This window comes from the organism of the source record quoted next, unplaced genomic scaffold, assembly GCF_019419815.1.
Source record: "Pyrus x bretschneideri cultivar Hongxiangsu unplaced genomic scaffold, Pyrus_bretschneideri_v1 Contig3, whole genome shotgun sequence".
NCBI lineage: Eukaryota > Viridiplantae > Streptophyta > Magnoliopsida > Rosales > Rosaceae > Pyrus > Pyrus x bretschneideri.
The window spans coordinates 7,298,459-7,315,945 of NW_025999612.1; the positions used below are offsets into that span (position 1 = coordinate 7,298,459).

At 36.6% G+C, this 17,487-nt stretch overlaps 1 protein-coding gene and 1 pseudogene across 1 annotated transcript; both read left to right on the plus strand.

Moving 5' to 3' along the window:
• The first annotated feature begins 4,153 nt into the window (after window positions 1-4,153).
• On the plus strand, window positions 4,154-9,904 carry LOC103931327 (annotated as a pseudogene).
• A 562-nt stretch (window positions 9,905-10,466) lies between these two features.
• On the plus strand, window positions 10,467-12,434 carry LOC103931312 (mitochondrial import inner membrane translocase subunit PAM16 like 2-like). The gene is made up of 5 exons (XM_009340757.2): window positions 10,467-10,599; window positions 11,006-11,078; window positions 11,565-11,652; window positions 11,827-11,957; window positions 12,065-12,434. The coding sequence occupies exons 2-5, from the start codon at window positions 11,076-11,078 to the stop codon at window positions 12,191-12,193; spliced, it is 351 nt and encodes a 116-aa protein (XP_009339032.1). The 5' UTR covers window positions 10,467-10,599; window positions 11,006-11,075; the 3' UTR covers window positions 12,194-12,434.
• The last annotated feature ends 5,053 nt before the right edge of the window (window positions 12,435-17,487 follow it).

Below are 17,487 nucleotides of genomic sequence, written 5' to 3' on the forward strand. Positions count from 1 at the left end.
AACATCAATACTAAGTTGGAAAAAAAAGTTTTAGGAATTAAAATTTGGTCAAAAGATAAATCAGAAATGAAAATAAAAAGACATAAAAGAAATAAGCTTTTTTACCGAGACTCACATCTTTAGAGTACAATGTCTATTTGTTAATCTTATTGTTTTACGATGTAGTTTTTATTTTTGATAGTCAAGTTTTAATTTTGGATAGCTTTTTACACTATCATTTGTATTCTATATTGGTGTTTGAATAAAACATCTTTTTTTTAAAATAAAAAAATAAAAAAATAAAATCAAAGTTTCTCTGTTTTCTATCAAGTAAAAATGGTAAAATATCTTTTTGGTAATTGAAAATTGGTAAAATATATATTTTTTGGTAATTTGAAAAGGGTAAAATATTGGTCATATACCAGCTGAACACCATTAATTGCTTTCATATATCCATGGACTTTGGTATCTTAAAGTGCCACTTTTTGGATATAAAAATCTAGACCTTTTTGGTACGGCATTAAGTTCTCCAAAATAAAATTAAAAAGAAAAAAAAAAGTAATTTACTGGCAGACAATGAAAAATAATATTCACATTTGATTTCCAAGAATGCCCATGTGTAGACCTCCTAACTACTGTGCCATTTCAAAACCAATTCCCTTTCTTTTACTTTAAAGATTTAAATTTTAAAGGAGAAATTAGGTTTTCATCTTTTGTTTTTTTCAACTCTATTGATTGAAACCTTATTCCTTTTCAAAATTTAATCAAGGTCCTTTGGGTTTAATAAACATCATTAATTATTTCAATAATAAAATATTTTACATATCAAGATAATTAAATTTTACTTCTAAATTATTCATTTAGTGTTAGAACGTAACATTTGATATATTTATATTTATGGCTAAATTTTGTATCATATAATTTTATTTTTAGTTTGTACCCATTTTAATTTGCTACCTTTTTTTTTTTTTTTTTTAAATTGTGCCAATTTTGTATTCAATTTTAGTTTGTACCCATATATTAATTCTTTTTTGTGTCCATATTTTTCAAACTTTTATTTGTACTCATATTTTTTTGACCTTTTATTTGTACCCATAATTTATTAATAGTGTACTCATTTGTCTTTAAAAAGGTACTACTTTGTTATATGTAAAATGTACCCATTTTTTTATACGAAATGTACCCATTATATAAAACGTATCACCTTTTTTTTTTTTTGTATAAAATGTATCAACTTTTTGTATGTAAAATGCATCGTACAAAAATTATCAATTTGTATGTAAAATGTCATTAATATAAGTAATGACAAATCATGGGTTATTTAAAGTATAATTTCTTTTAATATTTTCAACAAATTATGAATTTATTTATAATCTCATTAATATAAATAACTACAAATGTCACATCCCGGCCTGGGGTGGACCACTTCCCGGGCCCGTTCCACCACCGTAGCACGATATTGTCCGCTTTGGGCCCCCAGCATGCCCTTACGGTTTTGTTTCTGGGAACTCACTCGAGCAACTTCCCAATGGGTCACCCATCATGGGATTGTTCTAGCCCCCTTCTCGCTTAACTTCAGAGTTCCTACGGAACCCGAAGCCAGTGAGCTCCCAAAAGGCCTCGTGCTAGGTAGAGATGGGAATATAAATTTAAGCATCACTCCCCTGGGTGATGTGGGATGTTACAATCCACCCCCCTTAGGGGCCCGACGTCCTCGTCAGCACACACGCAGCCAGGGTTAGGCTCCGATACCAATTTATCACATCCCGGACCGGGGCGGACCACTTCCCGGGCCCACTCCACCACCGTAGCACGATATTGTCCGCTTTGGGCCCCTAGTACGCCCTCACGGTTTTGTTTCTGGGAACTCACACAAGCAACTTCCCAATGGGTCACCCATCATGGGATTGTTCTAGCCTTCTTCTCGCTTAACTTCGGAGTTCCTACGGAACCCGAAGCCAGTGAGCTCCCAAAAGGCCTCGGCCTGGGGCGGACCACTTCTCGAGCCCGCTCCACCACCGTAGCACGATATTGTCTGCTTTGGGTCCCCAGCACGCCCTCGCGGTTTTGTTTTTGGGAACTCACACGAGCAACTTCTCAATGGGTCACCCATCATGGAATTGTTCTAGCCCCCTTCTCGCTTAACTTCGGAGTTCCTACGGAACCCGAAGCCAGTGAGCTCCCAAAAGGCCTCATGCTAGGTAGAAATGAGAATATAAATTTAAGCATCACTCTCCTGGGTGATGTGGGATGTTACAATCCACCCCCTTTAGGGGCCCGACATCTTCGTCGGCACACATGCAGCCAGGGTTAGGCTCTGATACCAATTTGTCACATCCCGGCCCGGGGCAGATCACTTCCCGAGCCCGCTCCACCACCGTAGCACGATATTGTCCAGTTTTGGGCCCCAGCACGCCCTCACGGTTTTGTTTCTGGGAACTCACACGTGCAACTTCCCAATGGGTCACCCATCATGGGATTGTTCTAGCCCCCTTCTCGCTTAACTTCGGAGTTCCTACAGAACCCGAAGCCAGTGAGCTCCCAAAAGACCTCGTGCTAGGTAGAGATGAGAATATAAATTTAAGCATCACTCCCCTGGGTGATGTGGAATGTTACAACAAATATCAAATTTTAATTTAAAATTATAATAACATACATAGAAATGCATTATTGCATTAATTTCAAGGATTTCAATCAAAAAATTGAGAACCAACAAGATTTCAATCAAAGAACGTTGATAAATAGGGATTGCATCCAAAGTCACCCAATTTTGAATCTGATCATGTAAAGGTATTGTATTGTGTATTGCAAAACTCATCGTGTGTTTTTTCATACTTTATTATTTTTTAACTGAAAAGACCATGATTGTCTCCACGTAATATGAACTTAGATAGCAAATATATGTTTCAGATTGGAAGATAACGTCGTATACTATAAAAAAAAAAATAAGCATTCAGTTAATTCAGCAAGAGTTCATAAACAACCACTAATCATTAACGATAACAACAACTTGTCGTTCTTTGGGAGATGATGATATATGCCATAACAAACAAGTGTTCAGTTTCGACAAGTGTTTGTAAGCAATCACTAATCATTAACCATATTTACAATTTTATCGTGTTTTGGGAGATAATCACATATATGATAAAAACATGTAATTCAATTAGTTCGACTATAGTTCGCTGGCAGCCACTAATAACTGGCAACAACTGTTAACTTGTCAGTTTTTGGGAGATAATGACACATACCTTAACATAAGGGTGTTTTGTTCATTCGATTAGCGTTCGCAAGCAACCCTAATAATTGGCAATAACTGCAAACTTGTCACTGCAAACTTGTTGTTTTTGGAAGATAATGATATATGTCGTAATGGATAGATATTCTGTTAGTTCGACCAAAGTTCATAAACAACCCTAATCATTGGTCCAATAACTGCCAACTGTCGGTTTTTTTTTTTTTTTTTTGGGAGATAACGACATATACCATACTAGACTTGTATTCAATTAGTTTGACTAGAGTTCGTTGGCTGTCGCAAATAATTGGCAATAATTGCTACTTGTCGAATTTTGGGAGATAATGACATATTGTAACACAATGGTGTTTAGTTAATTCGATTAGCGTTCATAAGCAACTGTAATCGTTAGCCATAATTGCAAACTTGTCGTATTTGGAAGATAATGATATATACTGTAGTGGAAAAGTATTAGGTTAGTTCGACCAAAGTTTGTAAACAACCCTAATCATTGGTAATAACTGCCAACTTTCCGTTTTTCAGGAGATAGCTACATATCATAGTAGACATGTATTCAATTAGTTCGACTAGAGTTTGTTGGCAGCAGCAAATAATTGGTAATAACTGCTAACTTGTCAGATTTTGGGAGATAATGACATATATCGTAACACAATGGTGTTTAGTTAATTTGATTAGCGTTCGTAAGCAACTCTAACATTAACAATAACTGCAAACTTGTCATATTTTGAAGATAATGATGTATCTTGTAATGGAAAAGTATTATGTTAGTTCGACCAAAGTTCGTAAACAACCATAATCATTGGAAATAACTGCATATTTGTCGTGTTTTGTTAAATGAAAGAATTCGGAATCTACGAATATCATCCTTAATGGCTTTCGTTACCTACTAAAAGTAGTGCTTATTTTTTATTGAACTAATAATATATCATGTTTGACCTACTTACGATACTAGAATATCTAATGCACGTCACCATCACGTGACATATTCTCAATCATATACCTTCGTTGTTCATTAAAGTCGTCAATTATTTTCATCGACAAAAGTAAATAAATGTCATTTCTCTCGTGTGCTGATTTCATTTAGTATGTATTTTGCTCCTACAACACATAAATAGCGATATTTGTAGTGCATCGACTCACTTAATATTACTAAACAAAAATCCTTCAGCTTATATATGTGGTCCAGTATTTTAGTGAATAAGGAGATAGGGTTTCAACACTAAAGTGATTTAAAAAAAAAAAAAAAAAAGTTAAGGACCTAAAGAGCAAGGTTTCTCTATTGTCCAAGTAGATAAAAAAAGTCTCTCTCTAATTTTTGTTAAATAAAATCCAAAAGGTATCATCATGGGTAAACTTGTCATTCCAACACAAAAATATCATTATCCAAATCTAATTGTAATTCTTATCTTATTTTTGTAAAAGGTAATTTATCTTTTCTGCCATTTTATCATTTGCAAACTGCCAGAAACGGAAAAATAGCCACGGCCAGGATCAGACAAACCAGGAGCACGTAACGTCCGGAAAACCACTCCAAACCGGGGGCGGCATTTGGCACCAACATCTCAAAACCAGTCAACCAAACCACTTTCCGTTTACTCTCCGTTACGTGGACCACTCAAATTCCGCCAATGCACTGGCTTCAGGTAGACTGCACATCACCGGATTTTGGCCAAAATTTCAGAACCTTTCCAAAAAATTTCAGTCACCCGCCGTAGCCCAAAAATCTTTCCCCTATAAATACTGGTCGTCTCCGACTCCACTACTCACTCAACGCCTTTCACTCCACATTCTCCTTACTCTCCCTCTCTCCCCCAGTTATCGTACGCACCACCTCAATGGCGCAAGTTAGCCAGCTTCCCTGCGACGGAAACGGCGTCTGCATGCTCTGCAAGTCGACCCCGCCCGACGCCGAGAAGCTCACCTGCAAGACATGCGTGACCCCCTGGCATGCCGCGTGCCTCTCGGCCAAGCCCGATTCCCTGGCCGCCACTCTTCAGTGGGAGTGCCCCGACTGCACCTCGATCGCCGGCGACGCTCCTGCATCCGTCCCCGCCGTGAATGCCTGCGTGGACGGCGGTTTGGTGGCGGCGATCCGGGCGATCGAGAACGACGCGACGCTGACGGAGCAGGAGAAGGCGTGGAGGAGGCAGGAGCTGATGAGCGGGATGGCAACTGTGGAGGTGGAGAAGAAGGGAGCGATGAAGGACATCTTGGATGTGCTCAATGGGATTTTCAACTGTGTCTTCTGTTTACAGTTACCGGAGAGGCCTGTTACGGTACGTCTTCTTCCTTTTTTTGATTAATTTATTTCGAATTTTTAATTTTTTTTGTGTGAATTATTTCATTTTTTAGTGATTTTTTTTGTTTAATTTATAAATGGTTGTGTGTTTGGATGGTGATAGTGCAAGTTTGGTTCTTCTGTGCTGTATTTTTTGGGAACACGTCGTTTTATGTTTATTTTTTTAAATTCGTTGTCGTTTTGCCTCTTATTTTTCCCTGTTTGTTGAATGCATTTCTTGTTTTTCTTGCATGGCAATTCTGTTTTCAAAGTTCATTAATTTTTAATTTTTCTGGGTATTTGAGTAGTTCTAATGGGTATTAATTTAATTTTATATAATTATATTTTTACTTCTGATTACTTTTTCTTTTTTTTCTCAAACAAAGTTGGATTTTTTGCTTAAAAATATAAGTACTTGTAATCATATAAGCTCGTCAACTCCTTCAACAGATTTAGTTGAGTTCTTTAAATAAACCCAGATATAGAAATGATTAGTGGATTTTCACACAATGTTCTTCGATATTTTTCAGCATTTGAATTTCCCGTTTTAAAATTTCTTTATGGTTTAACCCAAAAAAAAAAAAAATAATAAAATTAATGGTTGGTTTCGTAACGCACCTATTTGTGTTGTAATTTCTTTCTTTTCCGTTATTACAAGGTTTTTTATTATCTACATTATTTAGTTTAGGATTATCCTGAATTAATTTATCATTCGTGTTTGATCTTTCGATTCGATGCATTGATAGTTTTAGTAGATTGCTGTACTGATATAGGTAGATTATGTAACTAATGGAATGTTGTGTGCTCTTAAATCCAGACACCATGTGGGCACAATTCGTGTCTGAAGTGCTTGCGGAAATGGGTTGGACGAGGGAAGCGTGTTTGTGGAACATGCCGCGGTCGCATTCCTCTCAAGATGGCACGTAACCCCCGAATCAATTCTTCACTTGTATCGATCATACGTCTGGGTAAGTTGGCAAAGGCAAGTGGAACTGGGGGGCCTGCTCGGGTTTATCATTCTGTACAAAATCAAGATAGGCCGGACAAGGCGTTTACCACAGAACAGTGCCCAGAGGACTGGAAATGCTAATGCTTCAAGTGGCAGGATATTTGTCACGATTCCGGGAGATCACTTTGGACACATTCCTGCTGAAAATGATCCAGATAGAAATCAAGGTGTTCTGGTTGGTGAATGCTGGAAAGATAGGCTTGAATGTAGGCAATGGGGTGCACATTTTCCCCATGTTGCCGGTATAGCTGGGCAGTCTAATCATGGTGCACAGTCAGTTGTGCTTTCGGGAGGCTGCCTTGATGATGCGGATCATGGAGAGTGGTTCATATACACTGGGAGGTTTGTCATTGGATCAACCACTTAAACGGCACATTCTAGCTATTCCGTTTCTCTCGGATACTTTTTTTTTCTTTCTTTTTTTTCTTTAGTTTATTTATGTTTGATGCCTTGTTTACATGGATATGCATTGCAGTGGTGGAAGGGATTTGAGTGGTAACAGGCGAACAAACAAGAAACAGTCTTTTGACCAGACTTTTGATAAATATAACAAGGCTCTCCGACTTAGTTGCCTGGAAAGTTATCCTGTGCGGGTGGTAAGGTAATTGCAATGTTCTAAATTCCCTCTCTGATATCCACAACTTATTGTTCTATTTTCTGTCTTTCGGACGTTTGCAGTTAGATATGCTGTGTTAAGACCTGCTAAAAGTTTGAATTTTGTTGCAATAATTTCCCTTGAGCATAATGTGTTCGACAATTCTATCATTTGCGGTGTTCTGCATACTGATTAATGTTTTGTATCTGTTGCCTTCCATTTGATAATTAGGTCTCGATCACAAGGAGAAGCGTTCCTCATATGACCCTACTGAGGAAGTTGTTCGGTATGATGGATGCTACAGAATAGAAAAATGTTGGCGTAAGGCTGGAATCCAGGTAAATATGTGCTATCCCAGGTGATGGAATTGCTTCATGGGTTTCTATATTTTCCTGAACAGATTTACTGAAACTGTTTTTGCTCACCTAGGGGTTTGGAGTCTGCCAGTACCTTTTTGTCAGATGTGACAATGAGTCTGCACCATGGACGAGGTTTGGTTTAGTTTCTTATGTTCACGCCCTCTTCCATAGAACTTTTCACTAGATCCTTCCAACTGGAACTGCAGTGATGAACACGGTGATCGACCTAGACCTTTACCTGATATTCCTCAGGCTGAGATGAGGGCAGCAAGAGATATAACAGTGAGGAAAGAAAGCCCAGCTTGGGACTTTGATGTAAGTTATTTTAATTAACTGGATTTTGAATATTTTGTTATACTGCTTTCGGGGGACACAATGCCCCTGAATAGTGTGAAGTCACTAAATGTTTACATTTAGTCATTGTGCTCTGATATTGTATGAGATTATCTAAACTATGTTGTTCAATGTTATCAGGAAAACGATGGTAGGTGGACATGGATGAAGCCAGCACCCGCCTGTAAAAAGCCTATTCTAGCATTATGTCCTAAAGCTCTAAAGAGGACAAGGAAAGCAATGATGAAAAAACAAAAAATGACTGTTCGATAAAGGCTCTTGAAAGGTCTTTCTTTCTCTCTCTCCTCCCCCCATCCTCAGCCCTTCTACTACATGACTGCACTCACTAAACACAGTATTATGTTGTCTTCCTCTGGTCTCGCACGTGTAATCAAAATTCGAAACTAGTTAGACTGCCGTTATAGATTTGCTAAAGAGGTTTGGTGTGGGCGATAGGAACTATTTAGAAAACAGAATATTGCTCAGTTGGCTGATGGTTTTTCTACAGACTTCAATTTAATTTAGACTCAGTCAACTGGTTATATCATTAAATTTGCTTAGACTGTAAGATCATCCATCTCATGCTAATGTATATTTATCTTGTTCTGCAGAATTCAGCTACAAAATTTGCCGGGAGGTGATGACCGCACCGGTAACTACACCTTGTGTTCATCACTTTTGCAAGTCGTGCTTAGAAGGTGCTTTTGCTGGCAAGAGTTTTGTGACAGAAAGAAGCAGAGATGGACGGTCTCTCCGAGCCCGAAAGAATGTAATGAAATGCCCTGCCTGTCCCGCGGATATCTCTGATTTTCTGAAGAATCCTCAGGTTTGTAGTTACTCGCGCATTTTTCTTTTTGTTTCATGGGATGATCAGATCATTCTTCCTTGCATTTTTTTTCCTGCCTGATTGATGAGAAGATGGAAGTGACAATAAGACGTGCTTTTGATTAATTTTGAAATATAGACTGCTCGTAGGTAGAGTGTTGTTTTGATTTTCGTCTTTTATCTTATCAGAAACCAATGAAACATTACGTTATTGAAGTATTAACTCCTTGGCAATTTTTTTACTGTATCTTGTGGGATTAAACCTGGCAGGTGAATACAGAGATAAAGAATATGATCGAATCACTAAAAGCTCTGAATGAAGAGGAAGAGAAGGTGGATCCAACTGAGGTGTCAAGTGATGAAGACGATGAGGATCCAACCGAGGAGTCAAGCGAAGAAGATGATTCTGACAATGAAGCTACTGATCCTATGTCTGACGAAACAGGAGGGAATGGCAACGGGCAGACTTCAGGAACGAAGTCTCCCACAAGGAGTCCCAAACGTGTGAAGGTTGATGCTGGTAATTACTCATCAAAGACCGATGATGATGGGGAGGCAAAGGAAATTTTTGGTGCCCAGACTGATGGTTCGAAGAGAGATCCTAAAGAGAGCAAATCTGATGCTCCTGTTGCAAAGCTTGGGAGGAAACCTGCCGGTCAGGGAGGTGCTGGAGCAAAGTCCAGGGGAAGAAAGAGAACCAAGGAGGAAGCATTGGGTAATGAAGAAGGAAATGGTTCACTAGCAAATTCTCTGCAGGTGCAATCTGATGAGGATCCAAAAGAGAGCAAGAAGCCGGCTGTAAAGCGTGGAAGGAAACCTGGCGGTCCGGGCGGTGCTGGAGGGAAGACCCGAGGAAGAAAGAAGGCTCAGGAGAAAGAAGCATTGGGTGGAAAAGAAGGAAATGGCTCCCCGTCAAGCCCCCTGCAGGTTCAATCTGTTGAGGATCCAAATGGTAACAAAAAGCCAGCTGCAAAACGTGGGAGGGAGCCTGCTGGTCAGGGGGGTAATGCAGTAAAGACCCGAGGAAGGAAGAAGGCTCAGGAAGGAGAAGCAATGGATGTTGATGATGGAAATGTTTCACCAACAAGCCCTCTGCTTGTGAAAGCCGATGATTTTGGAGTGATCGGTTGACTTGTGCTGCAAGAAATGTTGAACTTGGAAGGGTTATTTCGGTGCAGCAAACAAACTTTTAATTCGGGAGTGCTCAAGTGTTCATACACAGGCTGGGTTACTTTTGTTCCTATTAAATGTGTAGATTGTTCTCAAGGAAAGAAGGGCAATTATGAAATAAAGTATATGTTTTTTTTTGGCAAGATTACAAAAAATATATATTTGTTTTAATACAAAATAAAATAGTTAGCATAAAAGACAAAACTTTTGTTTTGCTTTTTTGTACAAAAATAAAGAAAAAAGGATTAAAATAGTATTTTAATAGAGAGATTTGCACAAATACCATCGACTTTTGTTGGCGTGAGTATTTCCACTTGAACTTTTATTTATTATTTATTTACTACTAGACTTTGCATTATGTTGCAATGTATTACCATCTCGAAATTTGAGTCTTAAGTTGTATTTGTTAAATTAACAAAATTTATCGGAATGTGGTACATTACAATGTAGTACAACCTTCAGGTGATAAAAAATAATAATAAAAAGTTTAGGTGGTAAATGCAGCAGCAACAACAATAATAACAACAACAAAGCCTTTTTTCACTAAGTGAAATCGACTGTATGAATTTTAAAACGTAATTACGCTCGGTTCTGTGCCACGTCTTCTGTTAGATTCTATTTTAATATGTCTCAATGTTCCAACTGAAGCCCAACCGGAAGTTTAGGCCCAGTCCAGTTTTTTAAGCTCGGTAGTTGGCTTCTTTGCCAAGGCGTACGACCTGCCACCCCTTCTGTATCTGTAAAACCCCTCTCCGCCTCTAAAACCCTAACCCCTTCTGCGACCATCAAGTTTGATCTGTAAGTCCTTTCTCTCTCTCCCTCCCTCCCTCTATATTTTATTATGTATGTCCATGGATCAATTGTTTGCTTTTTCTCCCCAATTTTCTGATATGTATATTTCATAAAAGTTGATGTACGATGCCTGAATTATTTTGCCGCAAAAGAACTGGATGAAAATTTTGAACCAGAATTCTGACGCCGATGAACAATGTGGAAAGATGGTTTTGGGTTCATGTGTGTCTCAATTGGGTTTGTTGATGCACACTAGAGTCTATTACGAACGGATTTATCTCGTAAAGAATTGGGATTTCGTCGTAAAAGGATGATATCATGTCCATTAATGCTACGATTGTTTAGTATTTCTGTATACATTATCTAATTGTCACGCGCTGAGCGGAACTTCGTATATACTATGCTACTGCAGGTTATTAAGATCCTGACAGGTTGCCCCGTTTCAATCTTTCTTGGTTTTGCTCGCTTCTTCTTCTTCGGTGATGGTATGTATTCTAGATATCTTTTTCTCTTCAGGCCAATCAGGCGCAACCGGATACATTCTTCACTCTTAATTGTATATAAGATTCTTTTGTTGACCCTTTATGAGACGGGTGCTAGTTTTGATTCGATTTTTCCTCCTGAACATGCTGTCTACTGAATATACATATAACACATCCAGCTGCCAAAAAATCTAATGATGTATCTGTTAACGTTCCAAAGCTTCTGAATTAAATAATATCTTAATGAACTATAGCCCAAAAGTCCGCACGATGGAAGAAGAGAGGTTTCAACAAGCATTTAGAGGGAACTGAAACATGCAATGATGCCTAAAGCGAATGTTATGTATAAGCCGCACTTCCTACCTGTTATAATCTCAATGTTATCCCAGAAGACAACTGAGATCCTAAAATTTGACAAGATATTCACTTTCTTCCTGCACCAATAGTGCAATCCTTCTCATGTAGTTAAGTTTTATTTTGTTTGTACAGGCTGCAAAAATTCTTGCCAACGTGCTTGTGATGGGCTCAGCAATAGTGGGCAGGGCTGTGCTCCGTGCATACCGTCAGGCAATCTCAAGTATGCTCTCTTGCAATCCCAAATCTAGAGCTAAAACCTTTTGGATATATTATCGTTAACTCTAAAAAGGCACTAGTGTACTTCGTGTTCAGGGTTCTTGCATCTTTGTAAATCACAAGTGTACGTTCTATCTGTATTTGAAGATAAATTTCTTTATGTTATCACTGAATGCAGATGCCTCAAAGAACGGTGTTGCTAACGAAGCAGTAAACAATATTAGAAGAGCTAGCAAAATAATGGCTGAACCAGAGGCGAGGCAGGTTCTAGGTGTCACGGAGCATGCATCATGGGAGGAGATCTTGCAGGTTTGCTCTATTCATTTTCTCTGTTGTTTTCCTTGCATGTAAATGTCAGCGTCGAATCTTCTGATAGGTGTTAATCATTTCATCATTGAAACAATTTCTTTATGAAGAGGTATGACAACTTGTTTGAGCGGAATGCCAAAAACGGAAGCTTTTATCTTCAGTCAAAGGTCCATAGAGCTAAGGAAGTCTTAGAAGGTGCTTATGCAAAAAAGGCTCAGGGAACTCCGGATGCGTAACTTGTAGGCTCACAATAATTTTTCGCTCTGGTTACGTTATTCTCAGCATTTAATGTTAGGGCTGCTGCAGTATTCTTTTGATCTCCACACGGTATGAAAAATTGGCGGTTACCAAATGTTCCTCTGCTTATTTCGGTCTTATTCTATGTCATGCTACTGTATTCCTGTTGTATATGCGATTAAACCTCTGGTTAAACCGCCTAAATATAACGTTTCAATGTCATCAGAATCCTTTGTTTCATGATTTTTACGTGCCCCGATTGTTTTCGTTCGAGTATACGAAGTTTGCCAATTCCTAACTCTACCAATTATTACGTTATGAGAACTCCGCTGAAGCAACAACATTTTGTATGTTCTCAACTGTTTATGTGCAACAATTAGCCTAGCGGAAGAGAAAGGCAGAGTAAACAAGTTGATATTGTGGCCCAAATTCCGGTCTGGTCCGACACCAACTTGAAGTTGCACTGAATCTGACCCAGCTTAATACCAAGTCCGATACCAGCCCAGCCCATTAGTGACACTACCTCTTTTATTTTTTATTTTTTATTTTTTTTATGTGTAATTAGCAGACTGAGTAAGAGTTGAAAAGAGGATTCTTCACTTCGTTTTTTTCATTCAAAATCGTGCGTAAGTCTTTTATCTAACACCGCTCCTAAGTGATAAAAGAAATGAGAACTCATCTTCCTTCTTTTTTTATTACCTTTCATGGGCATTCATAAGACCGATTCATTGGTTGCTACTTAGTATCGGTAATAGGTCTAAAAAAATATCTAAAACATCAAATTTAAATATTTGTATCCTCTCAAAGTAAGAAACCATGGCAGATTAGAGTAAGAAATGATTCTCATATTCCCTTTGCATTCTTCTTCACACATTTTTCTTTTGATTTTGGTTCTTGTGTGATGTAAAAAGGTGATTTCTGCATATCTATTTTTATTTCATACATGCCCCTTCGTAATTACTTGAGCTTTTTATTTGTTCAATCAATTAAAAGGGTGTGCATAAATCCTTTCTCTTAATTAATTAAACTTCAAAGCTAAAATTCAAATTGTATTTACATTTACATGAGTGAAATGAAGGAAAAAGTAAATGTGAAAGCCGAAAGGTTTGAAGTTTGGAGCCGACAAAACAAGTTGAGTCGGCTATGAAACGAACACAGACAGAAGCAGTAGACCCAGAAGTCAAACAGTTGATCCGTATTTGGCAATTGTCGTGGAGACTGGATCTCAAGTCAACGCCAGCCCATCTCTTTTTCTTTCGGCTCCAAACAAAATTGCCACCCACTTACCAGTCATCTCACCACTCACACGAAGAGTGGAAAATTTACTCTTTTTGTCCTCTTTTCTTTTGTTTTTTATTTTAATGACTTCGAGTTCAACTTGTGTTTATATTTTTTAAATGCAAAACCATTCATATGCTTGACATTTGTTAGAAGCATAATTTGGAGTTCTAATTCTTAATATTTGAATTTGATAAAATGTGGAGTAATGATCATTGAAACTAGTTCTATAAGAATTTTCGTCAAAATTAAACATGTGACACACGCATATTTAAAAAACAACATCAATGCAGTTCCTGTTTATTTTTTAGAAGAATATTACGTGCGTTTCACGCGCATAATTTTTTACGGAAATTCTTAATAAGGTGAGTTATATATAATAAGACTTTGCTCCAAGTTTGAAATCAATGTGCAAGGAATATTAATGAACACCCAATATTTAATTAGGAATTTTTGATAGAAGATGTTTTGGACATGGCATATACCATTATTGGAGGTATTCGGTAGCGGCGGTTGTTGCCTAAGATATGAATCCATCTGTTCAAGTTGAACACTGACCAAAAAAGAAAATTGAGAAAAATATTAGTGAAACACAAAGATAATATAAAATTATACTTTTGACTTTTGAATAGATCCATTAATTTGGATATGGCACTATGGACTTTAGATAATATTTAATAGGGGAAACTTGATATGAATCTAATTTTGTGAGTTATTTTTTAGATGAGTCCAATTATATTTCATGTTGGTTTTTTTTTTTTTTTTTTTTTCCATTTTTATACCAATTTACTCCTAAAATTACTTATAATCCCTTGATTTTAGGATTAGTATTTGTGATAAGTTTTACCTATTTGAGGTTTAAAGAATAAAATTCCCTTAATGATAGGATAATTGTTGGAATAAAATTATTTCCTATATATTTCCAAGTGAGGATACGTCTCTTCATTTCTTCTTCATTTATCTATTCTTTCTTTTTAGCTTGTTATCTAAAACCTTTTTTTTGTCACATCCCAGTCCACATAGCAAGATATTGTCCGTTTTGGGCCACGCCCTCACGAATTTGTTCTTGGGTTTTGGCACGAGAACTTTCCAAGGGGTCACCCATCTTAGGACTGCTCTCGCCCAAACTCACTTAACTTTGGAGTTCTTATAGGATCCGGAGCCATGAGTTCCCAAAATGCGTCTTGCAATGGGAGGTGAACATGTACATATAAGGCATAGAGGATCCTCTCCCATGGGCAATGTGGGACACTACAGTCCACCCCCCTTAAGGGCCCGACGTCCTCGTCGACACACTTCTGGCCAGGGAATGGCTCTAATACTAAATTGTCACATCCCAGTTCACATAGCAAGATATTGTCTACTTTGGGCCACACCCTCACGAATTTGTTCTTGGGTTTCGCCACGAGGACTTCCCAGGGAGTCACCCATCCTAGGATCGCTCTCACCCAAACTCACTTAACTTCGGAGTTCTTATGGGATCCGAAGCCAGTGAGTTTCCAAAACGCGTCTTGCAATGGGAGGTGAACATGTACATATTAGGCATAGAGGATCCTCTTCCCTGGGCGATGTGAGACACTACATTTTTCTTAGTTAGGATTTATCATTTGCCTTGCGAATCTTCTTCTTCTTCTTTATCATTGTTCAGTTTTCCTCTTCTCTTCTTAGGCTTCCACTATATATGAAACTTGATTCTGTTTGATCAAAGAATGGAGGTTGGTTGGCTTCTTTCATCAAATTGCTTGTTGTGTTCAAATTAGTTAATTTCGTGGTCAAAGTTGGTTCTTCATTTGAGTTGTATTTTTACTCAAATTAATTGATTTCATGGCCGATATTAATCTACATGTATCACAATATTTTGTTATATAACCTACCTCTATTATAGGTAGATTATATTTTTCTATTTTTATTATCTATCTCTATCACAAATTGCTTCTATATGTTTTCCTATATTACATAGTAATTTATCTTGCTTATAGGTGGGTAAATTGTGTATTTGTACTTTTTAGTTCGTTTATCTACCTATTGATTAGATATATTTTCTTCGTTTGATATCTTACTTATAGGTATATGTACATTTATGTATACTAACCTTTTAATTGGGTTGTATATTTTTGCAACTTAATCTATGATAAAAATATTTTATTTTATTAAAAGGTAAAGAATTGAAACGTTTTTAAATGTTTAGTAGATTGCAGATGTTTAAATATTCAAAATTTGAAAACAAAGGGTAAATAGGTTAAAAAAATAGTTAAGTGGACCTAAATCAGAAATTTCAAAAAATTGAACTAAAGCCAATAGTATGTCAATTTTTTGGACCTATATCTTAATGCCCCTATTTAATATGACCCATCAACTCTCTTAAGGTTTCCGTTTTAAGAACCTATGAGGTAGTTTTTCATATGAGCCTCAGATTAAATAATTTTTGTTACTCAGAGATAAAATTCTAATTGATAGAACAAGCAAACAAAATAAATAAGAAGAGAAGAAGGTTTCACGTCATGTCGAATCTCTTTCATCTGCAAAACCTAGTCTCCTCATGAAATATCTAAACTCAGCAAATCCATTTGCATAAAACCCTAATAACTTTACACATCCAACTTCATATAATCTTTTATTTAAGTTGATAGCTTAATCTTCTATAAGATTAATTTGATGGCTCATATAAACAAGGACCTTATAAGTCCTTAAAGTGAGGACCTTAGTAGGGTAGTTCTATTAATATGATATTAGTATTTGCCTACACACTTTGTGCGTATGAACATATTTTTTTAGAAAATGAGAGAGAGAGAGAGAGAGAGAGAGAGAGAGAGAGAGAGAGAGAGAGAGAGAGAACGTGGGGGGAGTGGGAGGTTTTTGTTTTTGTTTTTAATTTTTGAATTTTTAATATTAGAAATATTTTAACATCACATGTAGATGAGGCTTCAATAAAAAATAGTAAAATTTGGATCTATGAAATTACATTATTGCCCATCATTTTTTTGTGTGATAGAAGACTAAGTTGTCTTTTCACCCTTTTTAGTTGACAAAGAGGATTTCATTAATTAATAAAGATAGAAACTGAACGTCTTAACAATGATGATTAATGTATTGCATTGCATCGTTCATTATCCTAAATTTAATAAAATAATTATTTTTTATTTGAATATATAAAACTAATAGGAAACTAGATATTAATCCTTGAAAAAGATTATTTTAGACTAAAACCTTAACCAAGATAAAAAACTAATTATAGTCCTTTGACTTATGTCCAAATCAACATTTATATTTAATGCCAGACTTAATTTTTTTTCTTTCTATATTATACTTGAGCGAATTATAATGTCTCATATTTAATTTATTTATAACTTTTCATTTTATTGCTAACATGAATGATTCTACTTAAAAACGAAACTTTTTGTCCAACCCAAAAAATTATCTTCAACCGTGTAAGAAGAAAAGGCTACGGCCACCGTCCACATCTAATATTTTTTCTTCTTATACATCTAATAGTGCATGATTTATTTTTACCATTTTTTTATAGTGTTGATGATTTATTTTTACCTTCGCATACATCAAATCTACCGATTTTTTCTTTTGATGTTAATGTATCAATACTTCCACACCTATATGTACATCTGTACCGACACTTCCATACTGAAGCTAATGTATCAATACTTTCGTACCTATATATATGTATGTACCTATGTGTACATATGTACCGGCACTTCCATACCGATATCTTCGTACCTATGTGCACGTATATACCTATATATATACCGACACTTATCCAATTCCTATATATAGATAATAAGGACTTGTTATACTATTTTTTTGTGATATATATTTTAAGGGTTATTATTTAATATTTTAACCTATTGTTTTTGTAGTTGATTTTTCTATCTTCGACTTCTTAAGGTGACTGACCTAAAATTACTATAGACTTAATTTGTTTGTCAGCAAGTATAAATTAGTATAATTTACCTTAGTTGGATTTATCTTATTGACTTTCGTAACAAAATTTAAACGTTTTTGA